General features: G+C 40.3%; 1 protein-coding gene across 4 annotated transcripts in view; it reads right to left on the reverse strand.

The window, feature by feature from the left end:
• LOC122564421 (collagen alpha-6(VI) chain) overlaps nt 1–26,455 on the reverse strand; it is a 156,574-nt gene that overhangs the window by 69,604 nt on the left and 60,515 nt on the right. For all 4 annotated transcript variants that reach the window (XM_087978574.1, XM_043719260.2, XM_087978575.1 and 1 more), the window contains 7 exons: nt 16,769–16,840; nt 16,641–16,667; nt 16,477–16,521; nt 15,911–15,964; nt 9,283–9,345; nt 5,075–5,140; nt 4,891–4,944 (listed from right to left, as the gene is read on the reverse strand). In XM_087978574.1, the coding sequence (XP_087834700.1) occupies nt 4,891–4,944; nt 5,075–5,140; nt 9,283–9,345; nt 15,911–15,964; nt 16,477–16,521; nt 16,641–16,667; nt 16,769–16,840 (381 nt within the window). The remainder of the gene's footprint in view (nt 1–4,890; nt 4,945–5,074; nt 5,141–9,282; nt 9,346–15,910; nt 15,965–16,476; nt 16,522–16,640; nt 16,668–16,768; nt 16,841–26,455) is intronic.

Here is a 26,455-nt window from a genome sequence, read left to right on the forward strand (position 1 = left end):
GATCCCTCTGCTCATCCATACTACCAAGTATCCGACCATTAGCCCAATACCCCATCTTCTTGTTACTCTTACCAAAGTGAATCACTTCACACTTACCTACATTGAACTCCATTTGCCACCTTTCTGCCCAGCTTATCTATATCCCGCTGTAACCTGCCACATCCTTCTTCACTATCAACAACTCCACCGACTTTCGTATCATCCGCAAACTTGCTCACCCAACCTTCTAGCCCCTCCTCCAGGTCATTTATAAAAATGACAAACAGCAATGGTCCCAAAACAGATCCTTGCCGAACACCGCTAGTAACGGCACTCCAAGATGAACCTTTACCATCAACTACTACCCTCTGTCTTCTTCCAGCCAGCCAATTCCTAATCCAAACCTCCAACTCACCCTCAATGCCATACCTCCGTATTTTTTGCAGTAGCCTACCATGGGGAACCTTATAAAACGCCTTACTAAAATCCATATACACCACATCTACCGCTTTACCCTCGTCCACCTCCTTAGTCACCTTCTCAAAGAATTCAATAAGGCTTGTGAGGCACGACCTGCCTTTCACAAAACCATGCTGACTATCCTTGATCACATTATTCCTATCCAGATGTTCATAAATCCTATTCCTTACAATTCTCTCTAAGACTTTGCCCACAACAGAAGTGAGACTCACCGGCCTATAGTTACTAGGGTTATCCCTACTCCCCTTCTTGAACAAGGGAACCACATTTGCTATCCTCCACTCTTCTGGCACTATTCCTGTAGACAATGAGGACATAAAAATCAAGGACAATGGCTCTGAAATCTCCTCCCTTGTTTCCCAGAGAATCCTAGGATAAATGCCATCAGGCATTTTCACCCTTTCCAGAATTTCCAACGCCTCTTCCCTACATACCTCAAAGCCATCCAATTGTGACTCAGTATTCACATCGGCAACAATGTCCTGTTCCTGAGTGAATACTGATGAAAAGTATTCATTCAGTGTCTCCCCAATCTCTTCAGCCTCCACACGCAACGTCCCACTACTATCCTTGACTGGACCTATTCCTACCCTAGTCATTCTTTTATTCCTGACATACCTATAGAAAGCTTTAGGGTTTTCCCTAATCCTACCAACTAAGGACCTTTCATGTCCCCTCCTTGCTGCTCTTAGCTCTCTCTTCAGATCCTTCCTGGCTACCTTATAACTCTCAATCGCCCCAACTGAACCTTCACGCCTCATCTTTACATAGGCCGCCCTCTTCCCTTTAACAAAGGATTCCAATTCCTTATTAAACCACGGCTCCCTCACACGACCCTTTCCTCCCTGCCTGACAGGTACATACTTATCAAGGACACTCAATAGTTGCTCCTTGAACAAGCTCCACATATCAATTGCGCCCTTCCCTTGAAGCCTACCTTTCCAAGCCACGCATCCTAAGTCGTGCCTCACCGCATCAAAATTTCCCTGCCCCCAGCTATAACTCTTGCCCTGCAGTGCACACTTATCCCTCTCCATCACTAGAGTAAAAGTCACTGAATTGTGGTCACTGTCCCCAACGTGCTCACCTACCTCCAATTCTAACACCTGGCCTGATTCATTACCCAGAACCAAATCCAGTATGGCCTCACCTCTTGTTGGCCTGTCTACATATTGTGTCAGGAAACCCTCCTGCCCACATTGGACAAACACCGACCCATCTAACGAACTCGAGCTATAGCTTTACCAGTCAATATCTGGAAAGTTAAAGGCCCCCATAACAACCACCCTATTACTTTCACTCTTCTCTTGAATCATTCTCGCAATCCTTTCTTCTACATCTCTAGGACTATTAGGAGGCCTGTAGAAAATTCCTAACAGGGTGACCTCACCTTTCCTATTCCTAACCTCAGCCCAAACTACCTTAGATGGCGAGTCTTCATCCATCGTCCTTTCCACCGCTGTCATACTATCTTTGACAAGCAATGCCACACCTCCCCCTCTTTTACCCCCACCTCTGACCCTACTAAAACATTTAAATCCTGGAACCTGCAACAGCCAAACCTGTTCCTTTCGACCCATGTCTCCATAATAGCCATAACATCGAAATCCCAGGTACCAACCCACGCAGCAAGTTCACCTACCTTATTTCGTATACTTCTTGCATTGAAGTATGTTTTCAGGCACCCTCCTTTGAGATTGATGCCATGTTCCTAACCTCCCTACACTTCAGGTCCTGCACCCTAAAGCTACAGTCTAGGTTCCCATGCCCCTACAGAGTTAGTTTAAACCCCCCCAAAGAGCACTAGCAAACCTCCCACCAAGGATACTGGTGCCCCTCAGGTTCAGGTGTAGACCATCCTGTTTATAGAGGTCCCACCTTCCCCAGAAAGAACCCCAGTTATCCAGATACCGGAATCCCTCCCTCCTGCACCATCCCTGTAGCATTTAACTGTTCTCTCTCCCTATTCCTCGACTCTCTATCATGTGGCATGGGTAACAAACCAGAGACAACAACTCTGTTTGTTCTAACTCTGAGCTTCCAACCTAGCTCTCTGAAAGCCTGCCTAACACCCTCAGCCATCTTCCTACCTATGTCATTGGTGCCCATGTGGACCACGACTTCGGGCTGCTCCCCCTCCCCCTTAAGGACCTGGAAAACACGATCAGAGACGTCACGTACTCTTGCACCTGGGAGGCAACATGCCAGACGTGAGTCTCTCTCGCCCCCACAAAACCGCCTATCTGTGCCCCGAACTATCGAGTCCCCAATAACTATTGCTCTTCTCCACCCTTCCCTTCTGAGCAACGGGGACAGGCTCCGTGCCAGAGGCCTGAGCCCCATTGCTTACCCCGGTAAGTCCCCCCCCCCACAAGTATCCAAAACGGTATATTTGTTCTTGAGGGGAACGGCCGCAGGGGGTCCCTGCACTTCCTGCTTCCTCCCAGTCCCCCTCACTGTCACCCATCTGTCTGCAATCTTTGGAGTTACTACTTCCCTAAAGCTCCGATCTATGACCCCCTCTGCCTCCCGAATGATCCTAAGTTCATCCAACTCCAGCTCCAGTTCCCTAACACGGTCTTGGAGGAGCTGGAGATGGGTGCACTTCTTGCAAGTGTAATCTGCAGGGACGACCATGGCATCCCTCACCTCAAACATGTTGCAAGAGGAACATTGCACTGCCTTCACTGCCATCCCTCTAAAAGTAACCTTTTAAAAAAAACTAGGTCCAAGAATAGAACAAGCAAAATGCAGCACTTACCTAATTACACAACGGGTCTTATTATTAGGTTAGAGGAGGTGGCCGGGTGCGCGGCACTACCTCTGTGAATAGCATGAGTTGTATCTGTACTGATTTGGTAGAATATACAGTGTGAAATTGGAAGATGTAGCTACCTATCACAATACTTTAATTTGGTTGTTGCTTCTGTCCACCGGTAAACTGTCAAATTAGATTAGATTCCCAACGTGTGCAAAAAGGCCATTTGGCCCACACCAACCCTTCAGATAGTAACCCACTCGGACCCATTTCCCCCTGACTAATGCACATAACACAATAGGCAATTTAGCATGGCCAATCACCTAACCTGCACATCTTTGGACTGTGGGAGGAAACCAGAGCACCTGGAGGAAACCCACGCAGACTCGGGGAGAATGTGCAAACTCCACACAGACAGTCGTCCAAGGCTGGAATTAAACTTGAGTCACTGGCACTGTGAGACAGCAGTACTAACCACTGAGCCATCGTACCATCCTACTAAGGCTAAATATTGTAAATGAGAAAAAGTCTTCAGATTAATTTTAAAATTCATGATATGAATAAAATGATAGCTGACAGCGTAAGTTTTACAATATCGAAAGAGCAATTTAGTATACTAACAGTGTCTTATTTAAACTTTTCCCTTTACCTTCCATATTTCGTCTAGACAACTGTGATGGTAGTTCTGAAGTCTGTTTGTTTTTGTGAGGAGTTTAATGGGCTCTTAGCTATAATCAAACTACCTAATCATCTTATCATTGCTAGAATCCAGTAAGTGACTTGGTGAACCTGTCTGTTTAATTATAAAGATTTAAGAATTATTCAACACACTCCTAGCTGTAAGAATAGGGCTTGTGAATTCAGAGCATAAATTAGATAATGAGTGAGGGGTGAGAGGCTGAATGTTAGACAGTGAAGAGATGTCATGAGGATGAGTTTATAGTGCTCCTGCACTTCAAATGTACAAAGATAAGCTAATGCTTGCATTGGAAGAACTGGACTCAAATTGTTAAGAGACCGAAAATGAACCATGTAACTGGCCTGCTCTGGTGTAGGCTAGGTCACAGTTTCGGAGTGGTCAAACTTGCTCCAGATTATGTAGGGCTTGAACCCTTGAAAAATACTATCTCCTGGTATGAGGTAAGAACAGGAGACAGCATTAGTCCTGTCTCCCAGTACCAACTTCCAATAAGAAAATCCAATCCAAACTGTTTGAAGTCTCAATATCCTGTTCAACCCTGAGTTGAACTTTGCATCTCAAGTTACTTCCATTACACGTATATATTTACTTCCATCTCCATTAGAGTCTGAGTTTTTGAGCTATTTAAGTTTTTTACATTTCAATTTATCAGCAAGGTTAGATATTAAAGGGTATATCTTGTTAATTTCTTATTTACTTCAAACAGTAAATTAATCTATGGTCACATTTCATTTTTAAATTAAGTTGGTAAGTAGAGGAATGTACATCCTTAATGGCCAACTTGAGAACTTGTTCTTAATCTGAAATGTTATCTAGATAGTTAACTTGTTTTGAATGCAGCCACCTTTTCTGTTTCTATGTAGAATTTATTAACTAAATGTGAAATAGGGATTTGATTTGAAAAATAGTGGTTTAAATAAGTAACTATGATAGAACAGTAGCAAATCTGATGAAGTAAAGAAGACGTCCTTACATGATTTCCGACATCACCACGTTTACCTGGATTACCACCTCTGCCTGGATCACCCTGTAACACAACGTTCACTATTATTCCATTTATGATTATCACAAAGAAAAGTGTCCAATGTGAATCATAAATATAAATTACTAAACATAAATCACCAAACAGATATGTTAGAGAAATAAAGCTCATGTACCACTTGGCCAGGGTTTCCTCTTTCACCCTTTTGACCTTTAACGTTATTGCTTGTTCCAGGTTCGCCCTAAGAAACACAAAGGAAAAGAACAAAACTTTGCTTAAAATCGAACAGTAAAACAGCTTGATCAAACGCGGTGCCTAAATGATTCAACAAATAGCATTAGTTCTTGCTAAGATTAACTCTGTATGCACAACGAGGAACATATTTCCATAGGAAATAGTGGGTCTCAAGAAACTTTTCAAACCAGTGTTTTGCACTTTGGGACAGTATGTCAACAAGATCAGTACTGGTGTAGGGACTGCAAGTTGTGCAATGCACTGGTAATCAGATATTAGTTTTTGATCCCCATAGTCCAATGCATTTACATCGAACTTCATTGCTTTTTTAACTGAGTCCTGTCTTGAGTTGTAGAGAGTGAGCAGCATCTATTCTGTTATCTTTTCTATTGATGTTGCCATTCCCTTTCAGAATTCACCAGAAATGCTTACGACTCTCTGCAAAAGGTAACAAAGGAATCTCTCTAACCCATTCCATTCTAATTCTCCAATGGTACTGTACAGATCATAAATGAAAGGTTCATCCTTTAGCTGGGCACAATCTTTTAATGCTGAATTGGAACTGTAATGTCTACAACCCCGATGCCACCATGTGGGTTTCCACCTTTCAAGCAGCATAAAGGGATAATAGGTGTTCTAGGAGGAAGTTAGTGGTATTTGTTTTTGACTGGCAAACCCACCAGCAGAGAAAGAATCTGGCCTATCATTTTATTCAGGATATTGCAATTATAAATCCATTTTAAATTTTGCAAAGTAACCAGTCACTTTGGGATCAGTCGTGTCACTCACCACTCTGATTTAGAATGGTGTGAATCTTAGCTAGGTAGCATAGACTGTGATATCAATAGTATATTAACAATAAAAGAGCTGTGGATGCTGGTGATCTGATTGTCAGTTCTGATGAAGTGCTACGGGACTCAAAATGTTAACTGTTTTCTCTCCACTGATGCTGCCCTACCTGCTGAATTTCCCCAGCACTTTCTGTTTCTGTTACTAATGCTGTGCTGTCAGATAGGGCCTTATCTTGATATATCTTAAAGTTTGCCTGTCAGTATTTGAAGCAAAACAGTCTTCGTTCAACCAACAATACACAATGCAAATTAACTAGTCATTAGGACCTTGCTGTGTGCAACATTTCCAAAATGTTTGTCTCATTAAGAACAATAGGAACAACTTGTTATATGTGAAGTATTCTGAGGTGTTTCTATGAATTATAGCAATTATTTCCTAACTACTGGTGAGAAAATCTGTTAGCTCTTCTGTCAATCTTAATTGAAGTAATGTGTCTGCCTAATGTAATTATAGGAAAGCTAAGTTACTGTAATGATAGAGATTTACAGTTCTTAGAGTATGTGACAGTGAGTTTTCATGGCCTAGATTGTAGTCAGAATTCTTCTGGGAAAGAAAACTTCAAAAATATGTTTAGGGGACCTCTTTGCATCTGATTCCATTTTAAAATAAGTCACCTCACATCATAATAACTATAGTTGTTGCCTCTGATTAACAATCAGATACAAGCCATGATAGCAAATAATGAGTTTGTCAATCACTAAACGAGAAAATTGTGGAGCAGACAAGGGTTACACATAGGGAGCAGGGATTTAAAAACACAGAAATAATTTATTCTTTAAATCATCAAGCTAAGTTTGACTTCAGTAAGGATCAAGATTGAACAAGTTGGATAAAGTGTTTAGAATTGCTACAGCTTCAGATAGAAGAAACTGGATTTGATTAGTACATTATTAATCAGGAATTATATGATTTATATTCCATTTCAATGTCCAAGAATCGAACAATAGTGGATTTAAAAAACATTCTTGCAATCTGCAGAAACATAAGATCTCCAAACTAAATTTGATCAAAAGAAATATAAAGCAAAATCAATAGCTATTTTGATAACAATCTTGCAGTATTGCTCTCTTCTATCAGGTAAAATGATCTGTGATCAAGTTGCAACAAGCCAATATTAGACTGTAAGTTAATGATTGCTAAAGACAGAACAGGGAAAGGTATTCAAGGACTGGAAAATGTCATTAGACAGTAAAGGTCAGATAAGATGTCCCCTTAACAATTCATGTTGACCACCTTATATTAGGCTGTTGTTGTAAGTATAGCTCCCAATTTTATTGCTGATGATCAATTCCATTATTTTATTGAACTTTGAGGTTGGATACTGCATTTATATGGTCCCAATGTACGATTACAGTTCCAATGCCACCAAGAAAGAGGAGCCCAGGTAAATCAGACTCAGCAGTTTCAGTGAAGGTCAGAGTAACGACAGGTGGGTAAGTGCGAGAACATGGAGTTGCACTCATTAACCTTACAGGAGGAGGATTATGGAGGTTAGTGTTGCGAAATGAGAGATTGGTTAAGTGAAAAGGAAAACAAAAATTTTTGGATGGAGTATAATATGGGAAAAAGTGAACTTTTCTACTTCGGTAAAAATAGGTAAGCAACATGTTATTTCAACAGAGAAATCATAGAATCACAGAATCACAGAATCCCTGTAGTGTGGAAACAAACCCTTTGGCCCCGGAATTCTACGGTGTGGAGAGATCTTTTTAACCCTGGATGCGAATTGCCAAAAGCTAGTATGCTAGTACAACAAGGGATTAGGAAGACCATTGGAATCGTGTCATTTATTACAAGAGACAGAGAATCTAAGAGTGGTGAAGCTTTGCTGCAGTTGTTCAGAAGGTTGGGAACACCACATCTGGTATATTGTATAGTTTCCATTTCCTTATTTGAAAAGGAATATAATTATAATAAAAGCAATTTAGAGAAGATTCATGAAACTGATTCCGGGGATATGGGAGTTATCTTATGTAGGAATTGTTGAGAGATGATCTTATTGAAATATATATGAGACTGAGGAGGCTTGACTGGGCGAATGCTGAAAGGTTGTTTTTGCTTATTGGAGAGACTGGAACTAGAGACCATTGTTTAAAAATATGTTATTTTCCTTTTAAGATGACGATGAGGAGCATTTTTATTTTTCAGAGGATCATTAATCTGTGGAATTCTCTTTTCCAGGGAAGAGTCAAGGCCTGGTCAAGGAATATTTTGAAGGTTAACTTAGGTTCATTCCTGGAAAAAGTGAGGACTGCAGATGCTGGCAATCAGAGTCAAGAGTGTGGTGCTAGAAAAGTACAGCCAGTCAGGCAGCATCTGAAGAGCAGGAGCATCGACATTTCAGGCATAAGCCCTTCATCAGGAATGTCTGAAGCATTGATTCTCCTGCTCTTCGGATGCTGCCTGACTGGCTGTGCTTTTCCAGTACCACACTCATAAAGGTTCATCTGGTTCACTAATGTCCTTTAGAGAAGGAAATCTGACATCCTTGTTTGGTCTGGCGCAATATAGCTCCACACTCGCAGTCAATTGTTAACTCCCCTCTGACTAATTAGGGATGGGCAATAAATGCTGACCTTGACAGTGAATGCCATCCTCTCGTGAACGAATAAGAAAAGATTAAATCAGTTATGATCTTATCAAAAGACAGAGTGGGTTCAAGGGCCAAATAGCATGTTCCTGCTCCTGATTCTTATGACTGTGTGTTAATGTAATCTGGCTACCAATGGGTTGAGGGTAGCTCCAAAGGTGTTCCCCCATTCCTGATTATAGTGGCTAATACTCTTGAGCTTCCCACAGGGTATGGCCACCCCTCACCACTGAAATCCCATTGGCTATGGGATAAAGCTGTCAATCAAAAGAGCCTCAATAAGCTCAATAGTGGGCTAGCCTCTGACTCTTTTCTTGCCTCCACACCCTCACAAGCTGCTTCCCTCCTCCTGCCAGCCTTGACAACCATGAGTTGGGGAGCACAAAATCCAGCTCCATTTCTCGCAAAGCGGAATTTTACTCATGTGGTTGTTTACAGTAACCCAGTTTGAACAAATCTTAAATATAAAGACAAATTTTCAGGCATTTCATAAATGCAGCTGACTGTAAAAAAAAAACATGATACACCATAAAATTTGCAAAACCTCCAGTTTAATATCAAAGCTTCCATTATTCAACGGAATTAATCCTAAGCAGTTGCATTGCATAGACAACATTCTCAAGCAGGTTTGAACAGGACTGCAGGACTGTTCTGCACAGTCTGTGATGATCTATGTTTATGCTATCACTTTTCTAAAGATTACTTACAGGATCTCCACGCGAACTGCTCTCTCCACGCTCACCCGATATACCTTTCTGGCCTTTTCTACCCTAGAAATGAAGACAAGCAAAATTAGTTTTTTGTAAATAATTTAAACTCATCAGTTGAATTTAAATGATTCCATTGGTTAAGACTGGTTTCACTGCCCAAGAGTGCATTGCACTCCAGACAGATGAACACCATAATTCACTCAAGGGGTTCTGCAGGGTATCCAAAGCACGGTCTGGCAAAGTGATATATTGATCCAGGTAATGTCCATATCTTGCAATTTTGATCTTAGCTGAAAAACATCAAAGAAAATTATAGTCCTTCCATGCAATCAGAAAGGTAATCTATGCATGGTAATTTCCCCACTACTCTATTCACAAACATCTGATTTTTGCACATGATGCCTACTAAAAGCCTATAGCACTTATTGCAAATGCAGATAATGGTGACCACTTGAGTTCAAAATTTTCTGATTTATATGATACAAGTCTTAGCTCAAATTGTATTAATTATTTAGTAATGTAATGAACATGGTCCGTGGTTCAGAAGAGCTCACTAATGATTAGACTGTACAAAGGCCTGCCTTTTTCATAATTAATTTTATTTAATTGCTGGAGTAGACCACACAATGAAAATTGGATAAGAAAGTTATCACCCCACTGACAAAGTTGTCCAGTTTTTTGTCCTTTCAAAACCACAGAAGCTCAGGAAGGCAACATTTGTGCAAGTTTGTTTTACAACAAACCTAAACAATTATACAATATTGAAATTGAAGTGTCAAATCTGCATCCATCATTTTCATTGGCAAGTTATTGTGCAGAACATACCTAGCATTGGCCCATGGAGTTGCCTTAAGACATCCCTGAATCTTTCAGTCAGGTCTGCCTTGGAAGAATCTGAGAGACAGACAGCAAAATGATGCGGTGGTTGGGTGAAGGGGGGAGGGGGAGAAGGGTAGCAGGGGACAAGTTGATACTTGGATTAGAGAGACCATGTTCCTGAGAATTCAAACAAGACTGGAAGATTTGTTTAACTTTGGCTAGAGGGAGTGATTCCCAGGATCACCCTCACCCTGAAATTCAGCTTGGGATTAGAAAATACCGAGCTGGGGAAAGTAAAAAGGAAGGAAGCCATCAGCAGCTGAGATCAGCTTTGGACTGGTTCCTGGATTGTTCCACATAAGGGACAAGATATAACCACGGAAGGGCCACTTAAGTTATTTTATAAATTAAATTTGGAGGTTGTTTTCCCTAATTTAGAGTTTAAATTTCTGATTGAAATAATGTTTAGGCAGCATTACATTTAATTTCTTTGTTACAATTAAGAGTTTAAGCTTGAATTTTTTTGTAATCCTTTCAGTCAGTCACTGTAAATATAGAGATAATAAAATTCCCATATTCTTATAATGTATAAATAAGAAAGAGAGTCTTGTGCCTACTGCTGTTTTATAATTACCTTTAATATTACTAGAAAAGTTAGCATAGAAACAGGTTACTTATGACAGCTAGTCCATAGCAATACAAACCAGTGTAACTGCAGGTTTTGGAAATCAGAAACAAAGACAGAAATTACTGGAAAAACTCAGCAGGTCAAGCACTAACGATGAAGAGAAAACAGAGTTAATGTTTTGGGTCCAGTGACCTTCTTCAGAACTGAATGTAACTAGTAAAATATTGGTATTTATGAAAAAGAGTGAGTGAGGCGAGGGCTTAGAAGTAAACAATAGGTGGTGATGTAGCCTGGAGAGAGACAGAGTTGGACAGACAAAGGACTAGCAAAAGGTAAGCCTGGGAGAATGAATAGCTGGTAATGGGGACCATTAGTAGCTGATAATGGGTTGTTTGTGGTAGCAGCCAATGTGTTGACCTGGCCTGGTGTGTGGGTATGGTGCTCAGGCCCTAAAACTGTTGAACCATGCCACCTTCCCATGCCATTGCAGAAGGCGTAACACCTACCCATTTACTTCCTCCCTCCTCAGTATCCAAGGCCCCAACACACCTTCCAGGTGAAGTAGTGATTTATCTGCACTTCACTCAATCTAATTTACTGTGTTCATTGCTCACAACGTGGTCTCCTCTACACTGGGGAGGTGAGGCTGGGCAACAACCTGGAAAACACTCATGGTCTGCTCACAGAAATGACCCTGAGCTTCCAATTGCCAGCCACTTCAAATCACCACTGTGTTCCCTGGCCAACGTCTCTGTCTCAGGCTTGCTGTAGAGCTTTAGTGAAGCTCAGCACAAGCTGTAAGAACAGGATCTCATTTTCTGCATTGGGACCCTGCAGCCTTTTTGCACTCTATATCGAAGTCAACAACTTTACAGCTTAAGCACCTTCTCCCATGTTGTTACCCCAGCCCCCACATACCAGGCTGTTACCACAATCGGCCACGAATGGTCTCCATTTGCAGGTATTTATTCTCCCAGGCTGAGGTTGCGCGTTCCTTTGTCTGTCCAACTTTCTTTTTCCTCCCTCTGGGCTCTACCCCTACCTATTATTAACTCCCCGCCCCCTCCACCATTTTTAGCATGGATATTAAAATTTTCCTGGCTACAGAAGGGTCACTGGAACTTAAACATGAACATTGTTTTCTCTCCACAGATGCTGCCAGGCCTGCTGAGTTTTTACAGCAATTTCTGTTTTAGTCTGTAGCAATGCTGAGTAATCATCTAAATTCCGGTAATCCACTGTTTCCTTATCCCTTTACTTCTCCTTCCTTCAACGACCTATTTAAACATCACCTGAATGTCGATAGGATCTCTGTTTCAATAATTAACTTCAATTCGACATTCCATAGCCTACAAACGTTTGTCTTAAAAAAAGTTCTTGCTTTCCATCATAAATCACTTGTGGTTAATATTGTTGATACCCTCTTATACAAGTGCTCTGATGACTGAAAACACTGAGCATCCATCTATTTTGCCACATTTAGTCACATTTTTAAACATCACTGTCAATGCATTGCTTAATTTTCCATTTTCTAATGAAATCTCTGTTAATTAAATTTTGTGAGATCTTTTTAATGAATGTGGAATCTCTGTTCTAAGGTGCCATGTGTTCAGAAGCTATGGGTAGAATGTACTGGATAATTTTATAATGAAGGCTGCACCATTTGTTAAATTTTAATCTGAAATTTAGATCTGATAAGCAGTAAACAATAGTCACTGCCGAGATAAAATATTCTTTAGTCATGATGAGTTTAATGTAATGGTTTTTATGATCTGCAAGTATGTCAGTTTAATGAACAATTGATCATTCTTGAGGATATTGATTAATTCTTCAAAATCTGTGGCTTTGTGAGTTCAAATGTCTCATACATCAACCCAAATACAGAAAATAATGTCGCATAAAGAGTATAAAGGAGATTATAAAAGAAATACTGAGCATGAAAAAGGAGACTTCAAAAACTAAAATATAATCTCTAGAAATCATAAACAGTCCTCCAGAAAATCTCAAGCAGAGCCCTTGAAAGTAAACAAACTATAATCTCTGGAAATCAAGAATAGCCCTGCATAAAATCTGAAGAGGAGCAACTTGAAACGTAAAAAGTTACATTATATTTTGACAGATGCCTGCATGGATTGGGTGGAAGCATGTCAACTGTGAATTATATGATGTACACAGGGTCTGTGCAGACGATACACTATGTACACCTGCCCAGTAAAACTGAATGTTAAGAAGGAAGAAACCCTGTTCAAAGCCAGCATTGAAATCTTCCCCATAAAAGTGGCAAAGAAAGAGGTTGTTTGGTCTTTTAGCATTGTGCCTGCCCTGAATCCTGTCAAACAGCAAGCTTTGGTGCTCAGATTGTGCAGTGACTGGAACAACGTTGGCCAGGATGATCTCGTTGAGTGTGAATTGCCTGATTGGGACCGTTAACCTGGACCAATCAGGGAACCACAGCTGACAGATATTACCAGGAGTCTCCCCCTCCAACTCCATTTTGATTTAGTCCCTACCCTCCCCTTCACTGTTTTGATCACACAGCACTGCCCTTTGATGTGAAGGGCAGTGTTTGTCACTGGCCACCCGGGTGTTTTCCTATCTTCCTGGTGGTGGAATTTGAATAAAGGTCCGTGCACTTTGTGTCTTTCACTGTGTCTCACACCTGCACACACACACCATGGGTGCTGGGGAAATAATAAGCACTACCGCACTTAGGTGGTAGTGTGGGGGTTTAAAAAAAGATTACCAGGAGTCTCCCCCTCCAACTCCATTTTGATTTAGTCCCTACCCTCCCCTTCTCTGTTTTGATCACACAGCACTGCCCTTTGATGTGAAGGGCAGTGTTTGTCACTGGCCACCCAGGTGTTTTCCTATCTTTCTGGTGGTGGAAATTGAATAAAGATTCGTGCACTTTGTGTCTTTCACTGTCTCACACCTGCACACACACACCATGGGTGCTGGGGAAAAAATAAGCACTACCGAACTTAGGTGGTAGTGTGGGGGTTAAAAAATAAAAATAAAAAAAAATTAAGAGAGGCCTTACACACACACCATGGGTGCAGGGGAAAAAATAAGCACTACCGCACTTAGGTGGTAGGGTGGGAGTTAAATAAAAAAAAGAAGAAAAAGAAAAAAAAAATTACCAGGAGTCTCCCCCTCCAACTCTATTTTGATTTAGTCCCTACCCTCCCCTTCACTGTTTTGATCACACAGCACTGCCCTTTGATGTGAAGGGCACTGCTTGTCACTGGCCACTCGGGTGTTTTCCTATCTTCCTGGTGGTGGAAATTGAATAAAGATTCGTGCACTTTTTGTCTTTCACTGTGTCTCACACCTATACACACGCACACCATGGGTGCTGGGGAAAAAATAAGCACTACCGCGGTTAGGCGGTAGTGTGGGTTTAAAAATATAAATAAATAAATAAATTGGAGATCAGCACTGCCCTTTGATGTGAAGGGTAGTGCTTGTCACTGGGCAAAAAAAAGATTAAAAAAAGTAAAAAAGAAAAAGAAAACAAAAATTACCAGGAGTCTCCCCCTCCAACTCTATTTTGATTTAGTCCCTACCCTCCCCCTTCACTGTTTTTGATCACACAGCACTGCCCTTTGATGTGAAGGGCACTGCTTGTCACTGGCCACTCGGGTGTTTCCTATCTTCCTGGTGGTGGAAATTGAATAAAGATTCGTTCACTTTGTGTCTCTCACTGTGTTTCACACCTGCACACACTCACCATGGGTACTGGGGGAAAAAATAAGCACTACCACAGTTAGGCGGTAGTGTGGGGGTTAAAACAAAAAAAGGAAAACAAAAAAATCAGGAGTTTTAAGGGCACATAAAAAAGAAAAAAATAAACAGGGGATCCCTTTAAAAAAAGAAAAAGAAAACAAGAGTGTTTCACACAGCATTGTCACAGGCCACTCGGGTGTTTTCCTATTGAGAGTTGGATCAGTGTGAGTGTGTATGTGTGTACGTGCAAGGACTCTCCTCCTTGAAGGGGACTGTCCCTGGACCAGCTGCCCCACATCGAGAGAGAGGAAGGAAGGAAGGAAGGAAGGAAGGAAGAAAGAAAGAATTACCAGGAGTCTCCCTCTCCAACTCTATTTTGATTTAGTTCCTACCCTCCCCTTCGCTGTTTTGATCTCACAGCATTGCCCTTTTATGTGAAGGGCAGTGCTTATCACTGGCCACTCGGGTGTTTTCCTATCTTCCTGGTGGTGGAAATTGAATAAAGATTCGAACACCTTGTGTCTCTCACTGTGTCTCACACCTGCACACACACACACACACCATGGGTGCTGGGGAAAAAATAAGCACTACCGCAGTTAGGTGGTAGTGTGGGGGTTAAATATTAAAAAAAAGAGAAAGAAAAAAAAAGAAAAAAATTACCAGGAGTCTCAACGATTCTCTTCACTTTTGGGACTGGCTCTGAGCTAGCTGGTCAGAGTCTATGCACTGTGTATATGTAAATAAAGGGTGATGGGATTTCAGCTTCTGTGGAGTTGTTTCAAATTGTTAAAGGAGTTTGGGGAGGGGTAGGGTTTACCAAGTTATTTTAGTGAGAAGAGTATAAACAATACTCACAGCAGTAAACAATAATTGGGGATGGGCGAAAATCTGCCAAATCCATGCCAACACCGGGTGTACAATTTTCCAATTGAGAACATTTACTGTCACCTCCCATCCAATTATAAATTCTGATGGTGCATACTCACTTCTGATTTTGTTAAATACTCATATGCATATACATTATAAAGGCAATTTTTTTACAACTTTATTTAAGAGCTTTTTTGTCTACATCTACACTTTCGCATCTTTAAGGGTTTGTTCGTTTTTTTAATCATTCATTATTTCAATTTATTTCAGAGATTTCACATCAAGGGCCGAAGGGCCTGTACTGTGCTGGACTGTTCTATGTTCTTGGATGTCTAGAAATGCAGTCTTTCCAATTTTCAATTTGCTGGCAGGCAAAAAAAGGATGCCTGAAAACTTAGATGAGGAATTGTACCTGAAAAACAATCTTCCCTTTTGTTTTTATAGATGCCAAGAAAACTACTATGTGTTTCCTACACTTGCATTTTTTCCCTTTTATATCATTGAAACAGGACAATTCTCCACAAAGCAGCAGATAGATATTTCTTTGGTTTAATAATTAGTAACAGACAACAGGAAAGATTTTACCGTTTTTCCACGAATGCCTTTTTCACCAGAAGGTCCAACAATTCCATAAATTCCCTATAAGAACACATATTCTTAATTTGTATATTAACCATTATATATTACATATTGAATGTATTATGTAGATCACTGCACATAAATAATCCTGTGTTTCTGACAACCCATTTTTTCTGCCCCAAAGCTCATGTTTTTGCATATACTTGTCTTTTCAGTCATGACATAAATACTTGCGTTCGCAATCTACCTCAACTTTGCACCCCACAAATCAATGTTATGCTTATCAATTGTGTAAAACTGGGTATAAGGGATCAAACAAGCAAGATGAGCTGTTTCATGAAAATTTCCAACAATTTAGGACTTGCCCAGAGAGAAGGAACCTCACTTGACAATTGGTGGAAATGCTAACCACCCACACCAATGGTTCACTTGCATCTGTGGTGTGGGAAAGTCAACCCTAATTTTCTGAGGCTTCAAATTTCAATTTATATAATGTCATCTATGGTTTATTACAATTTGTACAGCATTTGTGAATGGTCTTTCTGTGCAAATCTGGTTCAGCAAATTTTTACCTGCTCTCCAATTACTCCATCGATACCATGGTCTCCATCACTACCCTGTTACAAGAGAACACTGGGTTTTAGTTCATGGCGTAAACTTAGAAAGGTCAGGCTGACAAAAATATTCAAGTTTCAGGCAACAGAGAACGGGAAATTCTTTTAAAATCCATATTTACCTTTTGTCCTCGATAACCTCTTCTTCCCTGAAATACACATACAGTTAATTATAAGATTATAAGACTAACGTGTAATGCTTATTTTTATATATGTCATTGATGTGAAAATATAAGAAACATATTCTTACTGTGAAGCCCTTAGCACCTGGACATCCATCATCTCCAATTGTACCATTATATCCAGGTAGACCTCTCTCACCCTAAAGAAACAAAGTAATGTCACTTAAAACTGCAGGTATTAATCATAAACATTTTTTACAAAAAGATAAAAAAGGTAATAGCTGGAGCCCTAACAATCTCCTTAAACCTCTGCCTTAATCGTTCTTAAAATTCAGACACAGATGAATTTGTCATTTTCATTGATGGAATAAATACCATAATCCTTGAATTTTGTAAATATTTTCAAGTCATTTATAATAGGCTGTTTGGCATAGCCCTGTTTTACTGATCACAAAAAGTATATTACAATATAACTGGGTATAGTTCTAAATTTGAAGTGATATCAACCTAAATATTGGTAGGGAAAGTATCAAGGAGGCTCAATTGTTCTCATTTTTATCTTTTTCACACCATTTCCTGTCTAATAGCTGGCACAATTGATAGTGTGGGCTAACGGACATGAGACATGGCAACTGTAATAGGCTACAGCCAGGATCATAACCCATCAACTGGACTAGCAACAAAAACTTGTACTTAAATTGCACATTTGATGTATCAAAGATGTTTAGAGAATTAGCAAACAAAATCTGACACTGGGTCATAGCAGATGATATCAAAACTGATGACCAAAAGTTTGTTCAATGAGAAAGGATGTCTTAAAATGTCTTAAAGATGGAAAAGAGACGCAGAGAAGCTAAGAGGTTCAAAGAAAAGCTTCCTGAACAAATTACCCAGGCACCCGAAGGCTTAGGCATCAATAATGGACCAACTGAATTCAGGATATCTAAGAAATCAGAATTACAGGAATTTGAGAGATCTCAAATGCCTGTAAAGCTGACGACATTGGAGAGATAGACAGGAGGGACCTTAAAACAGAGTTGAGACTTTTAAACTGAGGCATTGCCAGAATGGTAATCAATGTAGGTTAGCAAGGATTGGGGTGATGGGTGCAATGGGACTTGGTGTGGGCAAAGTTTGCGTGATTCAGTTTTGGATGACCTAAAGTTTCAGGAGGGCAGAATGTGGGAGAGGAGTCAGGTGTGTATTAACATTGTCTTGTGTAAAGATAAGAGAGGCATAGATTAGGATTACAGCAGTAGATTAGCTGAAGCAGGACAGATATGGGCAATATTATGGACATGAAATTAAGACAGGTTAGTGGTAAAGTAGATATGTGGTTGGTGGGTCAGCTCAGCATAATAAATAGCATTTAGATTGTCAAAGTTTTGGTTCAACCTCAGAAGCTTAACAGGTAGATTTAAGGCTAGCAAACATAATTTGTGATGGTGAGCAAAGATGATGGCATCAGTCTTTCTGACCTTAGTTGAATAAAGTTTCTGGATATCGAGCACTGCAAGTCAGATAAACAATGTGTGGGCGGCACGGTGGCACAGTGGTTAGCACTGCTGCCTCACAGCGCCAGAGACCCGGGTTCAATTCCCGCCTCAGGCGACTGACTGTGTGGAGTTTGCACGTTGTCTGCGTGGATTTCCCCCGGGTGCTCCGGTTTCCTCCCAATTTAGTATGGCCAATTCACCTAACCCTGTACATCTTTGGATGTACAGGGTTAGGTGAATTGGCCATACTAAATTGCCCGTAGTGTTAGGTAAGGGGTAAATGTAGGGGTATGGGTGGGTTTCGCTTTGGCGGGTCGGTGTGGACTTGTTGGGCCGAAGGGCCTGTTTCCACACTGTAATCTAATCTAATCTCGAGAGCCAAAGTAGATCCTTGGGAAGCTCCAGAGGTAAAGGTGTGGGAATGGAAAGGAAGGCATCATAGCTGATTTGCCGAACTATAATTGGATTAATAACAATGAAAATCAGTAGCATTTCATTGGAAAACTGAGAAGAAGAATTGGAGGATAATAGCATTGTCAATCATGTCAAAGGGTGCAGACAGGTTTAAAAGGAAGGAATAGTTCATCATGGTCCAGATCACAAAGGAAGTCATTCGTGACTTTGATAAAAGATGCTCCAACATTGTGAAGGATTGAAAATGTAGAACTGGAGCTAACTGAGCATTGGCATTTCATTAAAGACATTTTGGAAAAGACAACAATTTAAATAATTTTTTTAAGGATAAAGGGGTAAGAAGTGTATTCTTGAGACAACAAGTGATGACAGCAGATTTAATAGGGAGAAAACACCATTAACCATATCAGCTACATTGGGAGCTTGGAAGGGAAGTGGCTGATCAACACTCTGATCAGATTGGGTCAAAGAAGCAGAGTAAGATGTGCTCAGAGAGGATGTGATGGGAAATAGGAGAGAAAAGGGACAGAGCTGCAAGTTAGAGCAGGATTATTTAGCAATCACAGAGGAAATGTGGTCGCATGGGCAGGAGGGAGATTGGTAAGATACAGGGGCAACTAAACAAATGGTCTTAAGCTTTGTGAAAAAGTTTGATGAGCTCCTTGTACTCATTGTGGGTGATGGTGAAGAACACAGGGATAAACGCTTAAGGATGTGGGATGTGATGGAAAACAGAGGCCTCAGGCTACCTCTGTATTTCAGGATGATCCTGGCATAGGAAATAGTTTTAGTACAGGATGGCAAGATGCAATACTTGGTCCTAACTGAACTGGAGATGTACAGATTTTAAAGGAGCTGTCTTTTATAGGCATTCAAGTCTTCACCCATTGTATTTAAGGGAGCAAAGTTGAGGACCACACTGAAGGAAAAACTAGAAAGAAACATTATGAGGTAATTATGGTGACAAGCTCATCAAAGTATACAACAGGCAATTGAGTGGTGGAACAATTGGAAGGAGATCAGGGACACAAGAGGACAATTTGTCTCACGTATCACACCAATTGATTTTTACTAACTTAATCCCCAGACTGTGTTTCAAACCTCAGACAAATTCAGTATTAGTGTACAGTTGTGTTATACCCCAAAACAAATATGCAAGATAGCTTTAAGTGACCTGCTCATAATGTAACCTGATAGTATAAAGCTCTCAACCTCCTTATTCAACTCTGTTCCCTTGTCATGTGACATGCTGAGGAAATGTGCTGCAGTGCATACAAGTTGCTTAGCTTGATCCCAGGCATGAAAGTGCATATGATTGTAATGTACACATGTACACAATACTATAATAAAATTCATTAAATTCCTTATTACCACATGATCTACTTCATGCCGTTATTTTATGGGACCTTCTATATGTATCACAGCATGATAGTGGCAGACAATCGGTATATCGCACCACATCACGAAAGTATGCAGTAATTACTGCTTCTAAAAGAATCTTCATTGAAGATCAGACAGCCCTGCATCTTAAAACATTCAGGTAACCAACCACAAGAAGTTGATACAAGTACAGATCTCCAACTTTAATAGTCAGGAAGCAGATTTGCTTTTTTTTGCATTTAAAATTCTAGATCTATCCAGCTATGAACCCGGTGTTGCTATTACAAGGAACTTAAATAAATACTTAACTTGCTGTCTGACATAAAATTTAAGATACGGAATTCTAAAGGCTTCTTACAAGCTTAAAACTAACATCAACAGAAAAGGATACTATCAGTTTAACTACACAGCCATATTGTTAATTAAAATGGCATCGTAAACACTAAAATGTGATTTTCTAATATAGAGAAGCTGTGCTTATAGGTCAATTGCTTCTGCCATTTTGATTTTTTCAACTTGGATATCTTAACATTATTCCTTATTTGGCGTGAACTCACTCAAATAGTTGAAAGCTGCCACTACTGGCTTTTGTCTCTTAAAGATACAGGCATACTCTACAAAGCTTCTTAAAGATATACTTCTCCACCTACTCAACTTTGTTCTTTTGCAGCTGGCATGCTGAGGTAACCATGCTACAGTGCAGTTGGATTGCTTAACTTAAGTCCAGGCACATACATACGTAGGTACAAGGTGCTGCAGTAAAAGTTAATTGAACTCTTCATTACCCATGACCCACATCTCATCCTTATGTTACAGGATCTAACCGAAGTATAATAGCATGATAGCAGAAGATCCTAAGTAGACCTCACCACACCACATCAGCAAGGTACCTGGCTTTCCTCTCAGGTGGACATAAAAGGTTCATAATACTATTTTAAAAAGAGCAAGGAGCTCTCCTGTGACCTGACAGTCAACTTTCAACCAACACTGAAAACAAAGCTAACAGACTATCTGGTCATTTATTTCATTGGTGTTTGTGGGCTCTTGCTGTGCACAATTCGCATTCTGTTTCTAAAAGCAAAGGACTTAAGAGTTGCCGTTTGAACCTTTGAGCCTATCCATAGTCGAGCTGGTTGTGGTCTCAACACTGTCTGCACCCCCCGCCTTCCCCCCTCCAACCCCCAGCCACCCCCGACTGCTGTCTCCAAAACTTAACTCAGCCTTGAATAAATTCAATACCCCAGTCTGCAATGTTTTCTGGGGAAGTGAATTCCACATGCTAATGAATCATTGAGAGAGAAAAAAAATCTCCTCATCTTTGTCTTACAAAGGAGACCTCTTATTCTTTAATGGCATTCTCCGAGTCCCAGCCTGCTCTATATAAGGTCACATTCTCCTGATAACCACTCTATCAAGTCCCCTCAGAAGCTACATGATTTCATTATCTCAACTCTCATTTTTCTAAATTCCATTGAATACCAGCACAACCTATTCAATCCTTCTTCATAAGATAAGACTTCGGTCAAATGAACCTTCTCTGAATCAGGTTCTAACTCAATTATATCTTATCTTTCCAAATAAGGAGACCAAAAAGACTTAAAATGTGGTCTCACCAATGCCCTGCACAGTTGCAGTAATATTTTTGTGTTTTTTGATTTCATTTTCCCTTGCAATAAATATCAACATTTTATTTACCTTCTTGATACAACCCAGATAAATTCTAAAGTGGTTCATTTTGACTGGAAGAAGATGGAAGAACTGATTAAAAATAAAGAGCACATTCCAAAGTGGTTTCAAGAAGAGATGGAAACGTAGGTATATATTCATAAGTCACTGAATATGGCATGGCAGGTTGAGAAGTCAGTTAATAAAACTACAATATTATAGATTGTTTAGTTCAAAGGGGTATAGAGTACAAGAGCTATGTTGAACTTGTAGAGAACTGGGTTCCAGTTCATGGGGCATTGGCACCCGTACTGGGGAAAGGAAGAATTGTTCCACTGGGACAGACCGCATTTGATCCATGCTACGACCCATGTCCTGGTGAATCATATAACATGGGCTATAGATAGGGTTTTAAACTAATTAGTGGAAAGGAGGAATGATAGGAGGGGAATTTTAAAAAGTCAAAAAAGAAAAAGAGCTGATGTGCAGGGAGTAAAGAGTATGAGAAAAAAGAGACATGCAGTTAGAACTAAGATGCAAAGGAATTTCACCTCCCAAAGGCTGGTGAATGTCCAGAATTCTCTAACCCAGGGAGTTGTGGAGACTAGATTACTGAGAGTGTTTAAAGGGGAGGTAACAAAATTTTCGACATATTGGGGAGTTGATGGGTGTGAGGAACTGGCATGAGAGAAGAGTTGAGGCCGGGAGCAGATCAGCTAATATCTCAGTGAATGACAGGGGAGAATCGATGAGCCAAATTGCTACTCCTGCTTCGACTTCTTATGTTATTATAAGTCTCCACTGGATAGGTCACAATGTCCCCAGTCTATCCATATAACTGATCCTCATTTCTGGAATCATTCTTGTGGCTCTTCTCCAGTGCCTTCACATTCTTTTTAAAATATACTGCCCACAAAATAGAGATTTAAAGTAACCAAATTGCTCTTGTACTTGACACTCTTCGATATGATGTAAAATCTTAATAACCATTCCCTCAACCTGCTTCATCACCTTCAATATTTTGTACACATAAACCAATTCCATCTACTTTTGAAACCACTTAATTTTGTATTATCTCTCTGCACATTTCTTTGTATTAAATTCTATCTGTCATTCCATCAATGCGCCTGCATCTCTTTAAAGTTCTCTACTGTCCAGCTCATCGTTCACAAGACTTGTCAATTCCAAGACTTTGAAAATGTTGAAATTTTGCCCTGCAGAACAAGACTCCCCAGGTCATTAATATATATCAGGCAGAGCATCTCTACTGTAAACCTTCCACCAGTCCAAAATTCAGTTCAAAATTTATCAGTCCCTTCTGTTTTCTGTCTCTCAGCTAAATTCATATCATATCGCAAATTTACCTTTTATTGCATGAGCTCTAAATTTGCTCACACATTCATGGTTTGGTATATTATCAATGCCTTTTGGAAATCCATATGCACCACAGTAACAGCATTAACCTCACTAACCCGCTTGGTTGTCCTGTCAAAAAACTCACAAAAGTGTATTAACATAATTTGTTCTGAATAAATCTACACTCCGTAACTAACCTTCATTTGCCCAAGTGATCATTAATTTTGACCCAACTTATCATTCCTAAAAGCTTCCCCACCATTGAGGTGTTTACAATTATTACTTGGTTTAAATCAGCTGATGCTTGTAAGAAAAAAAAAATCAGATTCATACATATGGATTTGATTGTTTGATTTTATGGATATTTTGAAATGGTGAGAGTTGCAGTGCTGCTGCTAAGTTGTTGGGAAAAGAGTCTCTCATCTGCAAATACTGTTTGTCCCTTAGTCAAGTTTTGATGAATGAGCCATTAAAAGGAATGTAAATAGTTTAGTCAAAGCAAGTCATAACACTTAACATCTTTGCCCTATCTGGATTTTTTAAAGAAATCTAATAAGACAGGCAGTTTGTTTGTTCTGTTGAGTCACATGACAGCATTGCTCTCTTTGCTGGACTCCCATTTTCCACTAACATGTTCAAACTTCACTGTTCACATTCCATGGTAAATCCTGCCTGTCCATCACTGCAGTTCTCACTGGTTATATTTAGTTTTTTTTTTCACTTGCTCTCAATTCTTCAGTATAATAAATTTTAAATTCTCCTTCTTTCCAACACATTCAATCATGATTTCATATTGTCCAGCAATGTTGCTTTCCAATCACTCTATTCCTGACTTCAACCCCTTTTTTTGGATTTGTTTGCTGTTGGACACTGATACGGGTGAAGAACTACTGCCGCTTCAGCTTTACCCTCTGAAACTCCATCCAAAATGACTTGGCCTGTCCACCTCACTCACCACTTTCAAAAACTTTAAAAAAACATTTCCAGAGCCAAGGCTCTTTGTTAACTATCCTTAATCTCCCTTTCTGTTTGGCTCAGAGTTCATTTCTTTACTCCCAATGATTGCATTGTTGAATATTCCTTTATGTTAAAGCCACTCTAATGGACAAGTTGTGGAAAGTGATGCATCTCATTCAGACTGTATGTTTTATTGTGAAATCTTAGTCTATTTACACTCCAACTAAGATGGGTACTTAGTGATTGGCTGATAACTAAACAAAAACTAAGATCTAAATGTATGCTGAGGCACATCTACCCCCAGAATCTGCAGAGGGAAATTCACTTAAAAAAATTGCAACTTCTGCTGAATTTGTAACTTCCATCCTGTTGTAGCAATATCACTCTTCTCCTGGGTGTTTAGGATATGCTAATTCGTACCTAAATTTATTAGTACTCTGTCATCTTTTGCTTTTCTACGTGTGAAGCTATCACCTCCCAACACCCCACCACCCCACCCCGCATACCCAACAGGCACCTTCAGTGTATCTCTTGGCACTCTCTGAAGGGTCCATCCAGGTACATGTTACTGCCTCTGTACAAATAAATGCCCATTCTCAGAGCTCACCAACTTTCCGACAGAGGAGGTTCATTCATGGCCAATCTACTTCCTGCCATCTGCATATCTCAAAGTAATATTCTCTTGGACTCTCGCAGCAGATCAACAATCACTACTGCTCTCCTTATTTCTCTCCAGAATATTAATTCAAAAGTGAAGAACAGATTAGCACTGACAAATGCATTGCAAGAAATAATAACAAGTCTTGCGTCATCCAAAGCATTATTGCATCCTAGATTTGACCGAAACCCACCTCACTTAACGGTGACCACTTGCAGACAATAAAAACTCCCTGCCACCTTCGACCATCTACACTATCCAAACTGCCTGAGTTGCAGTGTGATTCTTCTCATCAAAATATAGTCTGATTTCTCCTGATATTCCTCTCACATTTTCTCCTCTACCACACCAGGGACTCGGGTTCGATTCCACACTCAGGCAACTGTCTGTGTGGAGTTTGCATGTTCTCCCCGTGTGTGTGTGTGTGGGTTTAGTCTGGGTTGTACAGGGTAGGTGCATTGGCCATGCTAAGTTGCCTATGGTGTCCAGGGATTCACAGCTAGGTGGATTAGCCAAAGGTAATGCAGAATTAAGAGGATAGAGTGGGGGTGTTGGGTCTAGGTTGAATGCTCTTCAGGGGGTCAGTATGGACTTGATGGGCCAAATGGCCTGCTTCCACACTGTAGGCATTCTATGATTAAGAGAAGCTAACCTAGTTCCTCTTCTCTCTCTCACTTTTAACATCTGCATTATTTTTCATGTCCCAATCACCCAGTTTCTGCTCAAATATTATCTGTCCTAATATCTCTGCACTAAGAAACAGACAGCTTATCTTGTAAAGTCCATGCTTTAATTTTTTTTTGTAGTTTTGATTTTGGATTGAAATGGGAAGAGAACTGCTTGAAAAGCCAAAGATGGCTGGGGGATGACAGCACATTTTAAAAGCAAGTTATCTGATTGTCGGAAGTACTATTTACAGAGCTGTTTGTGCAAGCAGTGGGGAAGGTCTAGTTACAGATAAGTGAACTAGATCAGTGAAACTGAACATAACTATAATTAAACCACATTTCCCTGTACCAGTGTGTTGGACAGAATTTGTTTTTGGTGCAGATGAGATACTTTAAGTCTCAAGTAAGTTATTGGTCATTCCATTTTAAGGGTGGAAGAAATGTTGACATTCAGATTCTCAAAGCGAGCACGGCCTCAGTCAATTACTATAGAGTCATAGAGATTTACAGCACAGAAACAGACCCTTCAGTCCAATTCATCCATGCTGACCAGATATCCCAACCTAATCTAGTCCCACATGCCAGCACCCGACCTATATCCCTCCAAACCCTTCCTATTCAAATTGTCATCCAGATGCCTTTTAAATGTTGCAATTGTACCAGCCTCCACCAATTCCTCTGGAAGCTCATTCCATACACCTACACCCTCTATGTGAAAAAGTTGCCCCTTAGGTCCCTTGTATATCTTTCCCCAATCACCCTAAACCTATGCCCTCCCCCACCCTAACCAAAAGACTTTGTCTACTTATCCTATCCATGCCCCTCATGATTTTATAAACATCTAGAAGATCACCCCTCAGCTTCCAACGCTCCAGGGAAAACAGCCCCAGCCTATTCAAGCTCTCCCTATAGCTCAGACCATCCAAACATGCCAACATCCTTGTAAATCTTTTCTGAACCATTTCAAGTTTCACAAAATCCTTCTGATAGGAAGGAGATCAGAACTGCTTGCAATATTCAAAACATAGCCTAACCAATGTCCTGTACAGCTGCAAAATAAGCTCCCAACTCCGATACTCAATGCTCTGACCAGTAAAGGAAACCATATGAAATGCTTTCTTCACTATCCTATGTACTTGTGACTCTACATTCAAGGAGCCCTGAATATGCACTGCAAGGTCTCTTTGTTCTACAACACTGCCCAGGACCTTAGCATCAAGT

The sequence above is a fragment of the Chiloscyllium plagiosum genome, unplaced genomic scaffold (assembly GCF_037043375.1).
Source record: "Chiloscyllium plagiosum isolate Xiang-an unplaced genomic scaffold, Cpla_swu_hap1 HiC_scaffold_34, whole genome shotgun sequence".
NCBI classification, from domain to species: Eukaryota; Metazoa; Chordata; class Chondrichthyes; order Orectolobiformes; family Hemiscylliidae; genus Chiloscyllium; species Chiloscyllium plagiosum.